Here is an 18,249-nt window from a genome sequence, read left to right on the forward strand (position 1 = left end):
CCAATGATTCAAACTTGTGCTTTAACTTATTACGAGAATCATTAAAGACCTTTAGGTAAGAAGCTGAAGATATGCGCAATAAAGTGTTAAAAGTTTCAGCTGTTAAAACAGATTCTAGAGTGTTCTTGATATCCATAATTTCTCTATTTAAGAGGGCTAGAGATTTCTTAGCGTTGTGTAGCTGATAATGCAAAAGTGACTTACTAGCTTTTAAATAGATCCGATGAGCTAAAAACTTCTTTTATTTTACAGCAGGTAGGAATAACCTGCGCCATCTTACATCGCTTTAGGAAAATTATTCTGTTAATGCATTTAGCCTTCTTTACTAATACTTTGCCGTATCTAGAAGATTGTTTGTAAATAGACTCTCAGTAAAGTCTCGCAATAAGTTTTAATAATGCAAAAACTCACGTAAAAAGATTATTTAATAGTATAATTTTCGCCTTTTACTTGAGTTTTTCATTTATTAATTTTGTAATTTTAATCTTTTACTTGAGTTTTTCATTTATTATTTTGTATTTATATGTCTGCTCATGTCATTTGAAGAAACTTAATTCTCTTATAGATAATGTATCTACATGGAATGAAGATCAAAAGAAAAAACTTAAAACCTTCTTCGGTCGTCCACCTAGATTGTATGGTCTTCTGAAAGTTCATAAACCAGGCATTCCGTTAAGGCCAATTGTAGATTGTATAGGTTGTCCCACTTACAAAATCTCAAAATTTTTATCAAATCTTCTCACTTCTTCAACTAGAAGAACTGATACGTATATAAAAAATGCTTTGGATTTCAAAAATAAAATTTCAGATCTTTATTTGGACATTTTGGATATCATGATCAGTTTAGATGTTTTGTTATTTATAAATGTTCCTTTATCTGAAAGCATTGAATTACTGCAACAGGAATTTCCTTCAGACATTGTAAAAATATTTGATTTTGTAATACATTCTGGTTATTTTTCCTTTAAAAATAAGTTGTATCAACAAATTGAAGGAACAGCAATGGACAATCCTCTTTCTCCTGCTATCTCCAACTTCTTTATGGAACATTTTGAACAACGTATCTTTGACAACATTTCCCAGACCTACTCATTGGTTCATATATGTCGATGACATTTTTGCTATATTGAATGGCTCTTCTGATGAACTTCAACATTTTCTCACTAAGTTAAATGCACTTCATCCAAGGATCTAGTTTACCCTAAAAATAGAATAAAATAAGCAGTTAGCCTTTTTAGATCTTCTAATTCTTTACCAACCAGATGGTAACCTACATTTCTCAATCTATAGAAAGAAGACTCATACAGGCCATTAATTCCATGTTGAATCTCATCACCTTCCCAGTCAAAAGGCAGGAACTATTAAAACACTGCTTCATCAGGCCCACTCCTTTTGTTCTTCAGACGATCTATTACAGAAAAAACTGCAATATATTACTTCTTCCTTTCTATCTAATGTATATAAGAATTCCTTCATCAAAAGAGCGTTGAGTATTTTTAATATGTCTTCCTCTTCAAATACAGAAGAAATAACGTGCATTCCTGTCCCTTATGTACAAGGTATAGCAAAAGTTTTAAAACCACTGAATATTTTTGTTGCCTTAAGACCATTCAGAAAAGTCTCCACCCTTCTCACTTCTAAGGACAAGCTTCCACATCTTAATTATTCAGGTGTTTATCAGATTCCTTGCTGTTGTGGATTATCTTATTTTGGACAAACAGAAAGATCTGCCTCTATTTGGCTAGAAGGACATAAGTCTTATATTCAATACCTTGAACCTGAACATTCTGGACTTGCAGAACATGCCATCATCACTAGACATAGAGTTCATTGGAAAAAAGACAAGAGTTTGTCACAAAAGTCGGTTCCTCAATGTAACGGCTTTATAAAGAAACGTGAAACTTTACTTCACTCTCCTAACTTAAACAGATCTGATGGTTTACGTCTATCCACTTTATGGGAGATAGTACTTTATAATTCAGCTAATGTTTCCTAACTTTTTATTGTGTGTGTGTATATATATATATATATATATATATATATATATATATATATATATATATATATATTTTTTTTTTTTTAAGAAATTTATTGACCTTTTTAGTTATCTTATACTAGCTACTTAGGTGGCGCTGTTTGGAATTGTCAGTTATTGTTTAATTTGAGCTTAAAATGTACTGAAGATGCCTGCGACACACATGCGAAATTTAGACTATTAAATAATCTTTTTACGTGAGTTTTTCCATTATTAATTTTGTATTTTAAGCAGTATTTCATCGTAGCAGTTGAATGCAAGCGCATTGCAACATGATGTGGAGCCAGTGAATTCAGAAAGGTGTCATCATGAGCTGTCATGTTGGTGGCATGTCCATACATGCTATTGCCGCTCAACTGGAGCATCCAAAATCAACAGTTGGTGATGTGATCAACAAATGGAGACGGAGACATTCTGGCATTACTAATGCAGGAAAACACTCAGGGCAGCCCCTGAAAATGTGACAGGGACAGAGGTTGTTAAAACAGGGGGAATACAAAAACCGGTTACAATCGGCACAGACCATCCGTGATTCCAGAGTGCCAGTAACTCCATGTTGAGTACTGATACTGTACAAAAAGAACTCCATTTACTTTGTTTTCAAGGAAGAGCAGTGGCACACAAGCCAAACATCACAACTACGAAGTAGGCAGCTCGTCTGGCCTGGTGCAAAGTGTATATGAACCGGACAATTGACCAGTGGAAAATGGTACTCTGGAGTGACGAATCAAGGTTCACCTGTTTCCATTCTTATGGCAGGGTGTGGAGGCTGCCTGATGAATGCTTGTTACCACAATGTATTGTACTACCCACAGTAAAAGCTTGGTGGTGGAGGAGAGTAATGGTGTGGGGGGTGCATTCAGCTGGTTTGGAGTTGGACCACTGATCATCGTCCATGGTCTATGAAGGTAGCTCAGTACCTTGCTATTCTAGATAATCAGGTGCTGCCTACTCTGTGGAGTTTTTATGCAATGGATTCATGATACTATTAAGACGACAACGTCCAATACCACACACCTGCAGCTATTATGAAATGGTGTCAACAGATGGGTGTTAAACGACTGCCCTGGCCTGCACAGAGTCCTGACCTCAACCCTCATTGAACACCTGTGGGATGATTAGAGCAGCGATTGAGGTCCAGAACAGCACGTCCTCAATCTGTCGCTGACGTCAGTACTACTTTGGTGGAGGGATGGAGACAAATTCCACCTGTCTGCTGCACATTGGTGGAAAGCCTTCCTCAAGGGTATAGGGTGATCAAATCCAAAGGTGGACATACCCGATATTAGGGTTTACTTGCTGTTATCACTTGTAAATTGCTAAAGTGTATGGGGAATTATTGGTAGATAGCAGTGGTGGCTCGTCCATGAGGGGCTTTAGCCCTCATGGACGTCCTCCATTATAAATTGAAAGTTCCTGTTTTTTTTATTGCCTTTCTTAAATTTTTACATGTTTATCTAAAAACCATTATTTTCTTGTTTGCAATATAATACTGATCAATAGTATTTTATATAATTCATTTTGTAGCAATAGTTGTATTTTGTAATAGTCAATGTGCCATGCAGGCTAGGGCTGGTATACTCAATGCTGGAACTGCATTCAATGCAGACCTCACCAAACCGCTACCTAGTATGGATAACATAGAGGGGGAGTATTGCATGATTTACGTGCAGTTTGGGCTGGTAGCATTGCAGCCCCACCACTACAAATTCTTACGAGCCGCCACTGGTAGATAGTGTGTTTATAGTTAATTCTGTTGGTTCTCCTTTTTTCAGTGATAAAATTAAAGATCTGTGGTTAGTGGACAGTGATATCAAATTTCTTTTGATATAATTTCCCCGTTCACCGGAATGTTGCATTCATAAACACGGGTTATTTCACATAGCAAAATAAGTTATACAAGTATATAGAGGGAACAGCTCTTGGCGTTCCTATCTCATGCTCAAGCTCTGGCAGATTACTGTAATTGTTATGTAAATGATACATTGCTATTATGAAATGATATTACTACAATTTCTGGATAAAATGAACTTTGTGTACCTCTATATCTAGTTCACTGTTGAATGTGAATCTTGCAACAGCCTTCCCTTTCTGAATGCTTTAATAATATGCACCTTTATTAGCAGGTAAATCCATCCATCCTCAAACCATCAGACATAGAACACAGGTATCAAAATGCTTATAAGAAGAATTAAACAAATTAAAAATCACTGTGAATGGTAATGGATATAACCAGTGGTGAGCTATAAGGGGATCACCCAAGCCCTTTGTTAAATTTTTCTCAAATTTGCAAGTCCCTTGTTCTTCTTGTTTACTTTTTTATTTAAAAAATAATAATAATAAAATAATTTTTTGAAATATATTAAGCAACAAACTCATATGGCAACCTAACAAAGTGATTTTATTATATAAAATATTATAGTTACTGTTACTACCATTTTACAAATAAGAATTCACTTTTGGTAATCACATATAAATAAATTTAACTATAAAATAATGCCCCTTGATTAAAAAAAAAAAAAGAGAAATATAACTTATTTCAATATTATTGTGTTTAGATAATATTTATTTATTATTTATAGATTGTTTGTCATAAAAACTTTTATCGCCAGCAAAACAAATTTATTTTGTTTATAAAAAATGCAGTCTATTGCATATGTGCGATTCTAAAAGATTTTATTCTTATTATATTTTGATAGTTAAAAAATACTTTTCTTATGTAAGATAAATTAACACAGATGATTGTGTGCAAATAGTTAATGTTTAGATCATGAAATATTTGTTTAAAAATGATAGCCTTTACAGGTTGCTTGTCCCCTCATACTTTTTGATTAAGGGTACACAAGCTGTTTTAATAAACGTTTTTGTGTGAAATATGGCTTTTTTTTTGCTCGATGATGCAAGCCCTTTGTTAAAATTTCCATAGCTCACTACTGGATATAACCATACCACTATCCATATGCGTGTCATCTCTCTACCAATTGCAGTCAGATGTAAGAAGGGTAAAAACAAATGACATCAGGTCTTTGTAAGTTTAATTTATGCATTATCTTCAAACAATTCTGGAATCTGCCCTCTTTTCTACTACCTACCAAGGATAAAGTACTACTTCTATCCTTTTCCAGTGTTTATTAAATACTCTGTTCTTGCTAGCTGGGCCCTTCTGCAATAAAAATCTAAGAATATCAGAAACTGGATCAAATTCTTGGAATCTGATAAGTCTGGTCTTGGTTACTATTCCATTGACACAAGACAGATTTGTTGGAAATCAAACCTAGAACCTTGTGAAACTATGAAACTCTCTGAATCTCAACAATTTTGAGTGTGTGCCTATCTGAAAGTTCATCATCATCATCATCAAATTCCTGCCATGTACCCTCAAGGGGTGTACAGGATATGATAGTACTACATGAAAAAAATTACATCATTATTAATTTCCTATCTACAATTTTCCTCCAAATCAGTCTGTTACTTGTCAACACTCCAATATTATCAGATCTTATATTTCTATCGTCTAAAGCACTTTGTACCATATCAATCCACCTATATCTTGGTCTTCCTCTCGGTCGTTTTCCTGCCAACCTGGCAGAGAACACTTCTTTTGCAAATCTTTCCTCGCCCATTCTGTTTAAGTGACCATACCACCTGAGATTAGCTCTGCTGACGCATTCCTGGATGCTGACAATGTCAACTTCTTTCCTAATATCCTCGTTTTTAATATGATACTGCCATTGATGCCATCTGTTCATGCCTATAATCTTTCTCAGAACTCTCATATCGGAAGTCTCTAGTCTTTGGTCAAGTGTTTTACTTCTGACCCAGCTCTCAGATCCATAAGTTAAAACTGGTTTGAACACTGTCTTGTATACAGCTAATTTAGTGTTGCGACTAATTTCTTTCTTATTCCATATGAATTTATTCAATTGACTTCCCACGATACCAGCTTTGCTGATTCTGTTGTCTATTTCTATATTTAGTTTACCATCTTCAGTAAAAATCGTGCCTAAATAGCTGAAATGTTTTACTTGTTCCACAGGTTCTCCATTCACAACACAGTTGACATTTTCAATGATTCTGCCTATTTTTATTGTCTTTGTCTTTTTATTGCTGACCTTCATACCATATCTATTACAAGAGCTATTCAATTTAGTCAGAGAATCTTGCAGACTTGTAGCGGATTTATTTAGAAGTATAACATCATCCGCATAGAGCAAAGAGCTGACATTAACATCTCCAATTTCGATATCATGTTTAATACCACTTTCCTTCATAATGCGATCCATATAGATAATGAATAACAGAGGGGATAATGTACATCCTTGTCTCACACCAGATTTAACATTAAACCATCTTCCTGTACTTCCTTCAATTCTAACTGCTGACTTACAACTCAAATAAAGACTAAGTATTGCTTGATATAATGTCCCACTGACACCATATAACTGCAGCGTATTGAATAGCTTCTCTCTTGGCACCTTGTCATATGCCTTTTCCAGATCAACAAGACTTAAATACAGATCTTTGTTATATTCCCATGCTTTCTCGACTATTTGTCGTAAAGTGAAGATCTGATCCTGACAGCCTCTATTTGGCCTGAATCCAGCTTGTTCTTCACCAAGCTTTTCTTCCACAATTCTTCTCAACCGTTTCTCAAGTATACTTGCATAGATCTTGCCAGGAACACTCAGTAGGGAAATACCTCTGTAATTCTCACATGCAGTTTTATTTCCCTTTTAATATATGGGTACTATGAGAGCTCTACTCCAATCATCGGGAATTCGTCCCTCTGTCCAGGCTTTCTGAACTATGCAGTGCAGCCACTGTAAGACTCTTATACCACCATACTTCAGCATTTCTGGTCGAATATCATCTACTCCTGCTGCCTTTCCACATTTCAAGCCTTTGATGGCTTTTTCTACTTCAAGTATGGATATGTATTCCTGACTGCATGCCTGGTCAGTATTTTTTACCACTGTTCTGTAATCACTGCTTGTTTCATTTAGCAGTTTTTCAAAGTAATTACTCCATACTTCAAGGATATCTTTTTCTCCCGTTTTCATTTCACCTTTATCATCTCTAATTCCTTTTACAGCACTCTTTCCTCCATTCCTAAGCTTCTTCAATAACCTCCAGAATATTTTGCCACCTTCTTGATATTTATTTTCTATATTCTTGCCAAAGTCCTCCCATGACTTTTGTTTAGCTAGTTTTACACAGTGTTTAGCATTCTTGCATTTGTCTCTATATTCTCTAAGAGCACAAGCTGACTTACTTGACAGGAACGTTTGGTATGCTTTCTTCTTTTCCTTCACTGCCTCTTTAACCTCCTGTGTCCACCAGGGAGTTCTGATTTTTTTATCCTTACACACAACCTCACCACATGCCTCTCTGGCAGAATCAATCAATGTTTTCTTCAGAGTTTGCCAATGAATATCCGAGGTTTGATTCCAGTTCTCAAACTCTTTCATTTTTCCTTCAATAATCTTTTTGTATTTTCGTCTACAGCTCACATCTGAGAGCTGCTCAACTTTTATTCGCTTTAAAACTTTCTTACATGTTATTCTTTTCAATATGAAATTCAATTTTATCCTGCTCAAGACTAAATAGTGATCACTTCCAATTTCAAATCCTCTATACACTCTGGTGTCCTGCACCAGGGAGAAAACATCACTATCAACAATAACATAGTCAATGAGACTTTTCTTATTCCTAGCCTCTTCTCTCCATGTGAATTTGTGCACATTTTTATGTTGGAACATGGTGTTAGTAACAACCAGTCCATGTCCTGAGCAGAAATCCAACAGATATTTGCCATTATTATTAGCTTTGCTCTTTTCTCCAAATTTTCCCAAAATATTTTTGTATGTCTCACAATCATTTCCTACTCTGCTATTCAGATCCCCAACAAGGACCAACTTTTCATTTTTCATTGTATCTGTAGCTTTTTCTAAAGCATCAAAAAATTCCTCCACTTCTACCTTAGTAGAACCTTCTGTGGGACCATAGGCACAAATAAGTTTCATTGTCCAGTTCCCCATTCTCATATTTACCCACATTACTCTGCTTGGGACTGCCTGCCATTCAAGAAGATTAGCCTCGTATTTTGTGTTGAATACTATGGCTACTCCTTCTTTTTCTTGATTGTCATTGCCTGAATATAACATTTTGTATTTATTGCTCAGAAAGATCTCACCAGTTTTGGTCTTTTTTGTTTCAGTCACCCCTATTATGTCGATCTGGTACTTATCTAATTCCTCAGCTAGCTCCATTTCTTTACCATTCAGGCTTCTTACGTTGATAGTACCGATCTTTAACTCTGGTGATGTTGAGTTGGGGTTTGTTTTCAGATTTGTTCCAGTAGCTGACTTTTCGCTGTTCGCCCTGGTTCCCTGGCAAAAACAACGGGGGCCTTGTTTAACCGGGTGACGCCCCAGCCGGCATGAAATTTTGTCGTGTTGTACCATCATTCTATATTTTGGTTTAACCAATAAGAATACAATTTGGTCGGCTAAATCCCAAATTGCCAGCCCATCCTCGTCCGTTCAGTATCCAAGTAGATACCCAACAGGGTGTACCACGAGAAGGTGAGGATTGGACATTAGGTCAGAAGCCCTGGTCGGTTCTCCGCATTCCTTTAAAGGCTATGTGGAGGTCTCCTCTCAGTTATACAGCTTTGACCCTTAAGCACTGTTTTTTTGTTACTCCAACAGTGTCTTCTTTGTTTTGTCTCTTTTCACTCATACTTAATTAATAAAATGGCGCGGGGAAAGAACATGTCTACATGAGAACCAATCGAATAAATACTGCATAAACGTGGCTCTCGACTGTCACTTGCGGTGCCCGAGAGTAGCCAGTCAGTGATCTGAAAGTTTTAGAATCTAATTGCAGTTAGCACTTAATAGATTTCTTATGGCTTATGAAACCCTATATTTGAATTACAGTATACCAGCTGTTGTTTCCCTTAACCTCTAATAGTGTGGTCTCCTGTTTATGCATTTGTAAGCAAACACATGTTGTGTGACAGTCATTATTGATTACATGGAAGATGTATGACATGATTTGCCATTTGTGATATTTCTGATTGGAATATGTTGTTTGATTAAATATTTTAAGCATTATTATTTTAAAATTTTTGTTTCTGGAACAAAATAGTGGAAAAAGGTTCTTATCAGATTAATGTTGAAGAGGTTTTTCATAGAATGTTGGGAAATAGGAAGAGAACAAGACGTCATCCCTGGAAGTTGCATAAGGAGAGTGTGAAAAGCAGGTTTTTGCATGAAGAGTAGCAAATGATTGGAATGCATTGTGTGTGAGAGTATGGTATCTGCAGAAAATGTGAATGTATTTAAGGTATGGTGTGATGAGCTGTGTCTCTGTGTGTAAAAACCTGCTTTTCACCCTCTCACGATGAGTCTTTAACTTCATGGATATCCGAGGATGATGATGATGATAATTTAACTCATAGTAATAAAAGTTTCTGTTATCACTCTACTTACAGATATAAGTACTTTGGTTTCTGAATACTTTTAATAGTATATTAATTAAAATTTTGTTATGTATAGAATATCTCAGGAGGAAAGATGCAAGTAGAGGTTTGTTTCAAAATTCATACTATCTATATACTCAACATATTGCTCACATTTTCATAATTTGCCTATGGAACAGAAAAATATTCATAACATTTTAGTTTTGCAAGTCTTCATTCACATGAAAGAAAAGTGTTATTGCTCTTTAATTGTTTCATTGGTGATTTCTGTAATGCTATACCATATCTGTGGAATGACCCTTCCCAAGTAATTCAGAAGAAAACTTTATAAAAATTGTGTGTAGGAGGGTCATTATAAAACAGTATACTAAAAGCAGCTTGTTTTATTATTTTAGTGTTTTGCATCACCTCACATGTTATGAATTCTTAAGTTTTGAAAATTAATTCTCTCTCTTATATATATATATATATATATATATATATATTATTACAATTCATTTTTACTCGGTGGGAAATATTATTAAAAAGTTTTAATGACTGATACCGAGAGATAAAAAGATGACATGGTATATTTGAAAAGAGCAGCTATTAAGTCCTTTAAAGATAATAATAACATCGTTATTCTTCTGGCTGACAAAGGGAATGCGACTGTCATCCTAGACAAATCTGATTACCATAATAAAATCTTGGAACTTTTAAACAGTGATACTTACTCAAAATTAATAGTGACCCTACTATTGAACTACACAATAGAACTAATAATTTATTAAAAACCACCTTGGAGTTACAAAGAAACATTCGTCTTTCTCTTAGGTCACTTCATCCCTTGATCCCTCGACTGTATGGTCTCCCCCAAGATTCACAAAACAAACTGCCCACCCAGATCTATATTTGAGGGCATACACTCTCCTACCTACAACCTCTCGAAATATCTCGTGAGTTTTCTAAGAAATCTTTTTGGAATTTCCTCTTCATATATTAAAAACTCTGCAGATTTTGTTTCAAAAATCAAGGAATCAAACTTAAAAAAAAACAGATTTAATGGCCAGTTTCGATATTGTTTCTCTCTTTACAAATGTGCCTGCTCAAGAAGTCCTCAATCTTCTCAGGAACAAATTATAAAAAAAATTCTTTATACTTTGCTTTACTCTCCCATTGCATAAAGTCAGGATACTTCAAATATGACAGTAAGATCCACTTACAAAACTCAGGTCTGGCCATGGGCAGCCCACGCTCTCCAATTCTCGTAGATATATTTCTCAACGATTTTGAAGAAAAAGCTATTAACTCCTTCCCCCTTAAACCAAACTTTTGGTATCATTATATTGATGATATTTTCCTCATCTGGGAAGATGGTGTCAACAACCTCAATTTATTTTTAGACCACCTAAACAAGTGTCATGAAAAAATCTCTTTTACCTTCGAACTGGAATCCGATGACTGTCTCCCCTTTCTAGACCTGAAACTTACCAGATGTGCTGAGAGTATTAAAATCTCAATTTTTAGAAAGCCTACTCATACTGATAGAAACCGTCATGCTTCCTCCCATCACTATCCCCCACAAAAATTTGGTATTATTTCCACCTTAGCTCACCGAGCCAAATCTTTACTTACAGAAGAAGAAGCAGAAATTGAAAATGAACTCCTTTTTCTTAAAAAAACTTTTATTAATAATGGTTTCTCTCCTAAGAAAATTTACAAATTTCTTTCCCCCAGTCACTCAACTACTTCTGAAGATCCCTCTTCCCCCAGAGCCTTCATCTCTTTGCCTTACATCAGCTCTCTTTCACCAAAACTGGCAAAAATTCTCAAGAAGTTTAACTTCAGAACTTGCTTCACTACGCTCCCAAAACTTCGTTCATTACTTAGTAAACCTAAAGAGAAACATCTTCCAACTCAGTTTCCAGGAGTGCACAAGATTTTATGTGATTGTGGAAAGCCTTACTATGGCCAGACTGCTAAATCCATCCTTCTACGTTTGGAATAACACCGTAGAGATATCTCCTATAACAGGACTAGCGCCGGCGCTCTCTCTAGCCACCTTCTCTTTTCAGTTAACTCAGACGAAGGCCACCAACACATTGTGAACTGGACTCAAACTGTTAACATCCATGTGTGCTATGATGAGCTCGAGAGAAAGATTGTCGAATCTATAGAAATTTCTCTAGATTCTTCCCGTATCAACAACAGCCTAAATTTCAATCTCTCTGATGCACACGTTGCCTCTGTTCAGTATTGGCGCACTCGTGACAGCTTATGTTTATTTGGAACTCAAGATCGCATTTTGTTTTCCAACACTCTACTGTCTTTTTGTACTTGTTCTGTTAATGCAATTTTAACTCTCTGTAATTCTTTATATATTTTATTATTAAATCACTTAAGGAATTGAAACATAGATATGAATATAAATTAAATTACACTTTAATAAATATTGCCGATATTTCTGCAACGTCACGTTGCCACCTTCAAAAGGAACTTACAAAAAAAGACACGTGCACATAGGCACTACAACACAGTAACTGAGAATGAAGAGATGAAGCTATTGTGCTTAGAACTATATTGTTGCCGAAATATCGGAAATATTTATTAAAGTGTAATTTAATTTATATTCGTATCTACGTTGTTCAATTCCTTAAGTGATTTAATAATGCATAACCAACGTATAAGCCTGTTTATGAGAATCTTTATATATTTCTTTGATTGTGATACCTGAAGATGTTGATCAATTCAACGAAATTAGTAGTATTTTTTCAAATATACCATGTCATCTTTTTATCTCTCGGTATCAGTCATTAAAACTTTTTAATATATATATATATATATATATATAAGCATGTAGACTGTGCCAGTTTATAAATATCTAATTAAGATTTTATGTGGCAGAACACCAGATTTTGTGATAACATTTATTTTAATTAATATCCTTTATTCAGTCCAGACATTTTTTTTTTTTTTCATTTTTACCCTAGTTGTTCAGGTTGCACTCTAAAAAAAAACAAAGAATGGAAATTCTTAAATATGCATGCATGCACTTATCAAAGCTGTATATATAAAAATTGTGTGTGTGTGTTGCTATTATAGATCAGTAAAAACTATTCATTCTTATTAATTAGCAATGCTGTGGGTTTCAGTCCCACATAAGATATTTGTAAAAGCCTACTCTCAGCTGGCTAATGTAGCTTCTAGAGTTTATAAGGTTTATCTTTTGGCAGAAAATAAATAATTGAATAATAATTAAAAAAATAACATGATTGTGGTGGAAAATTTGAATGGAAATGTGAGCCATTCCATAATGAAGTAAACTGCACAGGCAAATAACTAAAGTCACTTAATAATTATTATTTTATTTAATTATAGTTCATTCTTTCAGTATATTTTTCTCTTTTACAGTGTCAGTCAGCTGCACTGGATGAATTATTTGGAAACTCTCAAGAAGTAAATAACTTTTTCATATTTAATAAATATTATTAATTAATATAAAATTAGCAATACTCTTTACTTTTTTTCATCGATTTAAATTTTCCAAATCCTTTGTTGAGTTAACTTGATGTCATAGTGATTACTTGCAGGTTCTTGAAATCCTGAAGTTCAGTGTGTAGTTTTATACTTCTGTATCGCAAACTACTGTCAAGATGTTACTGTCAACACTAATAATAAGATTTCTTACTACTTGTGTATTCCCTCTATCTAAATTTATGCACATCTTAATGCTGGAAAACATGATGTTAATAATGATTCCATGTCCTGCACAAAATATAGTAGATACTTATTATTAGCTTTTCTCCAGATTTTAGGGCTCCAAAAATGAAACCAGCTTTTCCTTTATGTCAGCTGCTTTTTAATAACCTGAAAAATTCTTCTGCTTCTTTACTCCAGCCCTTGAGGGACCAGATACATCTCAAATGCATCTCGTTATCTAGTTACCTATTTTGATATCTGGAAATCTGAACTCATCACCACAAACACCTGAATCCATCTTTACAGAACCACCAACCAGTCCATATTTACATAGTGGTAGACATGATAAATCACTATCCAATATGCAACTAATGTTGGCAGTGCTTTGAGACAGTATGTTTCAATCATGATTATGATGTATATGATAAGACCATATTCTGAATACATCATAATTTAAGAAATCCAGAAAAGACTTCTAATAGACACAATTCAGCAAAGTAAGCTGATGTGAATGGAACACAGTGCACATTTACCTGTGTTCAATTTTGCTCTTATTCAGTACTCTTAAACATTCTTTCCAATTGAGAGGTGATGACATGCCTTTGTGTGAATTTTGTGACACTGGACTCTCCACCATTAATTTAATCAACTGCCCTCATGTTGCCAACAAGTGCAGTCATTATTTTAGTTCCTTTCATAATCTGTCTGAGCCCTGTACACCCAGGCAGATTTTATCCACCTTATTGAGGGTCACCCCGGGTTTTAAATTTTTACAGAGTATTGATGTTTATCTTCTCATATAAATTATTACATGTTACTTTCTATTAGTTTGATTTATCGTATATATATGTTTTTAAAAATCTGGTTTTTATGAATATTAATTATCGTTTTTATATTTCTTTTTACATCTGTTTTTCTGCACTGACTTTTATCTGTTTATGCTGTTTTTACTTATTTATTACTTTATGTACTTCTAAGAAATGTTTCATTTATTTTATATATACAGAATTTAGACCTATATATGTCATTTATTTATTGCATTTGGTTGGGTACATGACCATAGATGTCCTTGTGCCAGAGTATCTTTGCTTCCTAGATGGGATTTGAACCCAGGCCTTTCCAACCACACAGTCTATACTGACTGAGTTACAGAGGCTCATATATATATATATATATATATATATATATTGATGTTTCTTTTATTGTGGGTGTTTAAATCATAAAATGCATAAAAAATAATTACGTGATCTTTATTCCATTACTATTTTTTTTAGATGCTTCATTGTAACCGTTTTCAGTATATTCTGAATCTGAATTCTGTGTTAACTCATTCCCTTAATTTCTTGGACTTATATAAACACAGTGGTCTGAAAATTACTTTTCAAGTAGTTTTCATAGCACAATTTTCAGAAGAGATTTGTTAGATTTTAAAGTCCTTATCTCAGTAAGTATCCCGTGATAATATTGACTTACTATTATTGTTCATATAATGTCACGTGTTTTTTCATATGCACAAATTGATTACACCTAATATATGTTTTCTTTGAAAATCTTTAGATTTATGCTGATTCTCTGCAAACATCATTCTTAGTGTATTTTCGGATTATGTTTAACTGCTTTCTAGTGGTATTCATTGTGCAACTGATTTCACATAATTGATTGAAATATCATGGTTGCTATAACTGCCTATTCATGTAGAACACTTGTTTGTGTGGACAGGACCTCCAACTGATGGTATTGGTCATTTTCATTTTTATATATGTTTCTAGTCTTTTCTTCTTATATTCTTTACTCTACTTCCCGTGAGTCATTTTTACTCTCTTATCTTCCAGACCATCATCACCGGTATCCACTACACTGCTGCTATGTTTGCCATGCATGTGACAAGATGTCCAGAAAGGTGGCCTCTGGTAGTTATATGCCTGCTTTGACAGCACTCCTGGATGGCCCTGGCTAGGATCATTCAGCTAGTGGGCTTGTCTGCAAGGGTCAACAGTGTCTCCTTTCCCCATGTTCCGAGAACAGGACCCAAAGTTTTCTGTGTAGCCAGTGTGGCATCTGGAGTTCCCTGGCATTCCACTTCCAAGTGTGGTTATTGCTTGCCAGATAGGGTGAATCCTCTGTTTCAGTATGAGTATTTCATCCTCAAGTAGATAATGGGTCCTCAGCAAGCACCAGTCAAGTCGAGAAACCATTCTCACATCAGCTAATAACAAGAACAAAAAACAAAACATCTGACACAACTGCTAATATACCATCTTTCTTCATTATGCATTCAGCAGATGAACTTTCATTGAGAAAATATCATTATTCCTTATTCAGAAGGTTTTACAAGGGTTGACAGAATCCACATACTCAGTTAAGAAACTTTGTTTGGGAGATATTTTAATCGAAATATCTTGCCAAAAACAAACATTCAGAGCAACTCCTCTGTGAAACATCAGTTAGGAAAACTCCTCACAAAACTTTGAATTTTTCCAAAGTATTAATATTAAAGTAAGACCTCCTTCCTGTTCCTCATCAGAAACATCAAGGATGCCCATATCAGAAGGTGAAAAGGGAGTATACCAAATTCTGAAAATACATAAAAAATGATTCCACAAAACGTAACAACCCCCCCCCCCCCAGTTTAAAAATTAATGGATTGTGCACACCAAAGAATAAAAGATATGCCTACAGATCCATTAATAGATGAGATAGATACCTTTTCCTCCCCCAGAGGAAAATATACCAATTAAAATACCTAATATCCCAAATGGAGAGTTTGACGATATCTTGAATATCTTTCCTGAAGAGGAAGAGATGGATACAAACTGTACAGTTCCCTTTAAACAAAAATCCAAGCCTGATAAAAACAAATCCTCACAAAACCAGAAACTAGGTATACATCCAGAAAACATGAATAACTAACAAATTCCTGCAGTGGAATTGTCATGAATTCTTCCAAAATATGGATGATATTAGAGTCATTAGAATTGACATGATGGCAGTTGCCATTCACCTCATAGTAGGACTTATTATTACAGTATGCTACATATATCTAAAGGATGCTTAAGGGTCAAGCTGGATAACTCGGAGGAGACCTCCACATGACCTTTTGGGGAATGCGGAGAACCAACCAGGGCTTCTGACCTGATGTCCAGTCCTCATATTCTCGTGGTGCACTCTGTTGGATATCTACCTGGATACTGAACGAATGAGGATGGACCATTTAGCCAACCAAATTGTATTCTTATTGGCTTAAACCATAACTCAAAATGATGGTACAACATAATGGAATTTCATGCTGGCTGGAGTATTGCCTGGTTAACACGTTCGCTGCCAACTACGAGTATACTCGTAGTGGGTAAACCTGCTTCACAAGCCAGCTACGAGTATACTCGTAGGACGCTTACCGCCGGGAACGAGATTATTGTAGTGACCTTGAAGAAGTGAAAATGCTTGGCTTGTGGGGCTAGCTTCAAAACTGTGTATTCCCATAGAACGTATATGCTCTGTACAAGCCAACTACGAGTATACTCGTAGGACGTTTACCTCCGGTAACGAGATTATCGTACTGACCTTGAAGAAGGAAAACTGCTCGGCGTAGGGGAACAGATCATGCCAAAGTAGCGTGGCAGCGAACGTGTTAAACAAGGCCCCCATTGTTTTCATCAAGGAACCAGGTTGAACAGCAAGAAGTCAGCTACTGGAACATTCCCCAATTTAACATCAGCAGATATCAAGATTGTCATCATCAACTTAAGAAACATCAATGAAAAAGAAATGAAACTAGCAGAAGAATTAGATAAGTACCAGGTCAACATAATAGGTGTCACCAAACAAAGAAGACAAAAACAGGTGAGATCTTTCTAAGCAACAAATACAAGATAGTAGCAGAAAATAACAATCAGGGAAAAAGAGTAGCTATGATATTAAACATCAAATATCAGGATAATCTTCTTGAATAACAGGCACTATCAAGTTGAGTGATGTGGGCTAATGGGAAACTGAACAGTGAGGCTTATTTGTGTTTATGGTCCCGAAGGTTCTAATAAGTAAGAAGTAGAGCAATTTTTTGAGGCAGAGAGGGCAGCTGACACAATGAGAAAGGAAAAGTTGGTCCTTGATTAGCAGGCATATAAGAATGTTTTGGGAAAATTTGGAGAAAATAACAAAACTAATAATAATGGTAAGTACCTGCTATTCCGCTGAGGACATGAACTAGTTATTATTAATACCATGTTCACACATAAAATTGTACACAAATTCACATAGTGAGAAGATGCGAGGAATAAAAAAAGCTCATTGACAATGTTACTGTTGACAGTGATGTTTTCCCACTGATTCAGGACACAGTATTATACAGAGAAAGTAATCACCATTTAGTGTTGTGCAGAATAAAATTGAACTTCATATTAAAAAGAAGGATGTTTAAGAAAGTTTTGAAACAAATCAAAATTAAGCAGCTATGAGATATGAAGTGTACCCTCAAATACACAAACATTATTCAAGAAAAACTGAAAGAGTTTGAAAACAAGAACCATTCCTTGAAGATTCACTAGCAAACCATAAATAAAACTTTGATTGATTCAGCTAAAGAGGCATGTGGTGAGTTAATCTGCAAGTATAGAAAAATTAGAACTCCATGATTCACTCAAGAAGTTAAAGAGGCAGTCAAGGAAAAGAAGAAAACATATCAAAAGTTCCTGGCAAGTACGTTACCTGGTGCTCTTGGGGAATACAGAGAAAAATGTAAGAAAGCAAAGCATTGTAAACAGAAGTCATGGGGAGACTTTGGTAAGAACACTGAAATTAAATATCAGGAAGGTGAAGGTAAAACACTGTAAAAGGAATTATAGATGATAAAGATATTCTTAATGTATGGTGTAATTACTTTGAAAGATTGCTAAATGAAATGAGCAGGGACAGCATGGTGGTAGAGACACTCAACAGGAATGCCATTTGGAATATATATCTGTATTTGAAGTAGCTATCACAAACCAGAAATGTGGAAAGGCAGCTGGAGTAGATGATATTCAATCAGAAATGCTAAAATATGGAGGTATAA

General features: G+C 35.0%; 1 protein-coding gene across 2 annotated transcripts in view; it reads left to right on the forward strand.

The window, feature by feature from the left end:
- Positions 1–18,249, forward strand: part of LOC150108873 (serine/threonine-protein kinase unc-51-like) — a 400,205-nt gene that overhangs the window by 336,914 nt on the left and 45,042 nt on the right. For both annotated transcript variants that reach the window (XM_090410511.1, XM_090410519.1), the window contains one exon: positions 12,912–12,956. In XM_090410511.1, coding sequence (XP_090266637.1) covers positions 12,912–12,956 — 45 coding nt within the window. The remainder of the gene's footprint in view (positions 1–12,911; positions 12,957–18,249) is intronic.

The sequence above is a fragment of the Typopeltis vanoorti genome, chromosome 2, assembly GCF_054136105.1.
Source record: "Typopeltis vanoorti isolate ZY-2024b chromosome 2, IOZ_Tvanoo_1.0, whole genome shotgun sequence".
Lineage (NCBI taxonomy): Eukaryota > Metazoa > Arthropoda > Arachnida > Uropygi > Thelyphonidae > Typopeltis > Typopeltis vanoorti.